General features: G+C 40.5%; 1 protein-coding gene across 1 annotated transcript in view; it reads left to right on the top strand.

Annotated features, from left to right (window-relative positions):
• The window catches only part of LOC101856160, a 54,944-nt gene that overhangs the window by 14,822 nt on the left and 37,118 nt on the right, over positions 1–3,004 (top strand). The window contains exon 3 of the mRNA XM_035973928.1: positions 995–1,111. Within this exon, the coding sequence (XP_035829821.1) occupies positions 995–1,111 (117 nt within the window). The remainder of the gene's footprint in view (positions 1–994; positions 1,112–3,004) is intronic.

Below are 3,004 nucleotides of genomic sequence, written 5' to 3'. Positions count from 1 at the left end.
CACACACACACACACAAACACACAAACACACACCTTTCTCCCCACTTGGGAATAGAATTTGGGTCTCATGTGTGTGAAAGCAAAATGCCGAACTTTTAGACCACAGACGCCGCGTTGGTGAAAGAAAAATTACATGCAGAGATTCCAGCATCTAGTGCCTGTTAAATCACATCTCCCCAGAGGCAGGTAAAAATCTTTCTTGAGAGCGTATTACACACTCAGTAAAAATTGTCATTTGTCCGTCCTTTTTGCGATAAGGTGTCTAGGTGAAACTCAAAAATGTTGGATTGTGATTGGCTCGCTGAGCGAGCGGTAGTTTACATTGGTTACAATGCAAGACAACTGATCATCTGGAGCCGTATGTCTATCTAGTGTTACTATAATTAATTTATTTAAGACACTTCCTTCAGCAATAGAAAGATTTACCAGCGAGTCATAATTTTGTTAATTTTGATAACCTGATTCCAAATTTGATGGTATTTTTCGAATTGTGAATGTTGTTTTTAATAAATTTGTAAACGATTTTATTTTAATCGTCGGCGGTTTGCACTTTGTCGTCGTAAGCAAGAGACCAGAGTACAATTCCCGTGTTGGGAGAATATATTTCGAGCAAAATCTGTCTTTTTGCTGGAACGTCTTATTTACCTTAGCCGGGTTGGTCGTGACTGACAGGCTAGATGCTAGCCTCCTATGTTTCAAAATGTGTCCATGAAACGTAAAACACCTACATTAATAGGCAACAGCGAGACAACGCCACACTGAAAGTTAGCTTTAACTTAATTTAAATATTTGCTTCTCGACTGTGCTGTTGGCTGGTGCTCAGGTGTGTTTTGCTCCTTCTTTCCTATCATGCATCAGCTTTCCGTATCTCTCCTTCTTTCATTTGTATGGTAAACTCTGTAACACCTCTACTTTGGTACTTTAATTAACTTTTTTTGTTGCATATGCCTTAAAAACTTACTAAAACCTTACAAACTACACTCTCGCTCCCCAGTATGGTATTTCTGGCGGTTTCTGGTACTCCATCTCCATCATCTTCAGCATCATGCTCTTCCCGCTTCTGTCGCTACAGTTCAAGACCAGGGCCCCAGGCGCTAAAACCTACCTACAGGTAACTTGGTATAAAAAAAAAAATTTTGGTAAGTGTTTTACGGCGTTCGCGACTGCATAAGGTCATATGAGTGCGCGGTACACACTTAATACTTTTAGTTTGGTAGGAAATTTTGAATTTTGCCCGGGTGGCGGCCGAAGCCTACTCTTACCGATTTTAGACCACCAAGGGATCTTTAACGTGCGCAACTTGCACAGGGTCCTCCGAGATTTTTCGCCCTTGTCCGAGAAAGCTAGGTGTAAATCTTTCCTACCAGAAGATCAGGGGTGTGGCAGAAAGACAGCTGTAAGAAGGAGTCAAGGAGTAGCAGTAGAAAGGCTACAGAAAGAGTCAGGAGCCCAGAGGAGGGGGCAAAGGAGGTGAGGGGGTAGGGGCAGAAAGAAGAGACGAAAGCAGACGACAGAATATTGCTAGAGAGCAGGAAAGGAGGTAAAAGGAGACATTTTTAGAGAAAAAATTGTTCGGTCGTTACCCGGATTCGAACCCGGGACCTTTGAATGAGAGGCCAACACCTTAACCTCTAGGCCACGAGAGCCCCCACAGGTAACTTGTCATGAGTATTAGATATTTTGAGTGTCATCGTTGTGAAATCTGGGGTTGTCAAAATAATGAAATCGAAGAAACCGACATTTTTCCGCTACAGTTTGGCATTTTTTACAGATTTTGTTTTCTTTACCAGGACCTTTCACGTCAATTAAAAAACATTTTTTCTGTGTGGATTTTACTGAAAGACTTTGATCAAAGGCACAAAAATGTAAACTCGCAGTTTCCAGGGACAATCAAGCTTTGGAAGTCGCCAAACTGGTGGTCATTTTCTCGCTCATTTCTTCCCTGACACCAGACAACCCACACCTTTGTAAATCGCAAATATCTCAACCTCTATGCGACATAGAATCTAGAAGGCCGACTGTTTCCATCAAAAGTAAGACAGACAAAAAAGCTTTAAGTTGATACCAGTAACTCCATACGCTCAAACATTGACAAGCGCCTGATTCACCTAGTCGTTACACATTTCTTACCTATGTGAGGCATCGTGGTGGTATTAGGCGCTCGTCAAATTAATGAATTTTACGGTATCGGTATTTTCCTGCAGGGTTTGCAATTTTTATCGGATTTTTAAAAAAAATGGATCAACACCTTTCATGTCCTTTTTAAAACACATTCTCTGTGGATTTTATTGAAAAATATTAATTAGAAGTACAAAAAATGTAAATTTTCAATTTCCAGGTACTCAAGCTATAGAGGTCACCAAACTTTGGCAACTATTTTCTCGCTAACTTTACAACCGTAAGACCCTACATCCCACGATCGAAAAAATCCCAACTATTGTTTAAAGATAGACGGATGTGGGTTATTTTTCAATAAGGGAGAGACGAATGAACATCCTTACTTTTACTTTTACTTTTATCCGCCGCTTATACCTTTTGGGTGTCGCGGGAAGAAAGAGACGTCTCTCTGTCGCCAGCCGGAGAGCTTGGGTCAGGGAGATGCCGTGGGTGGTTAATGTTTCCCAGACTCTATCTATCCAGGTCTTACTCCGTCGCCCTCTAGTATGTTAAGAATGAACATACTTTAATTAAGGTGATACCAATAACTATATACGCCAAAACATTGACAAGCGCCTGATTCTACCGTGTATTCACGCGTTTTTACTGTACTATGAATGGCGTTCATCCAGAAGACAGAGTCGAGTCCTGGGTTGTCAGAACAGGACTGTCTACCTTTAGCAAACTGTTCAACTGTTTTAAACCTAGAAGGTATCATCATTTAGAAGGAGGAAAAAAATCCGATTTTTTTTCTATGGTACCCAAATTTGTTAAAAATCATTCCTTGTCTCTTTTTTTTTTTTAATTCAAAATTTAGAGTATGAATATCAACGACATTTTTCATGAG

The sequence above is a fragment of the Aplysia californica genome, unplaced genomic scaffold (assembly GCF_000002075.1).
Source record: "Aplysia californica isolate F4 #8 unplaced genomic scaffold, AplCal3.0 scaffold00036, whole genome shotgun sequence".
Classification (NCBI taxonomy): Eukaryota; Metazoa; Mollusca; class Gastropoda; order Aplysiida; family Aplysiidae; genus Aplysia; species Aplysia californica.
This window is presented reverse-complemented; position numbering and strand designations above follow the sequence as displayed.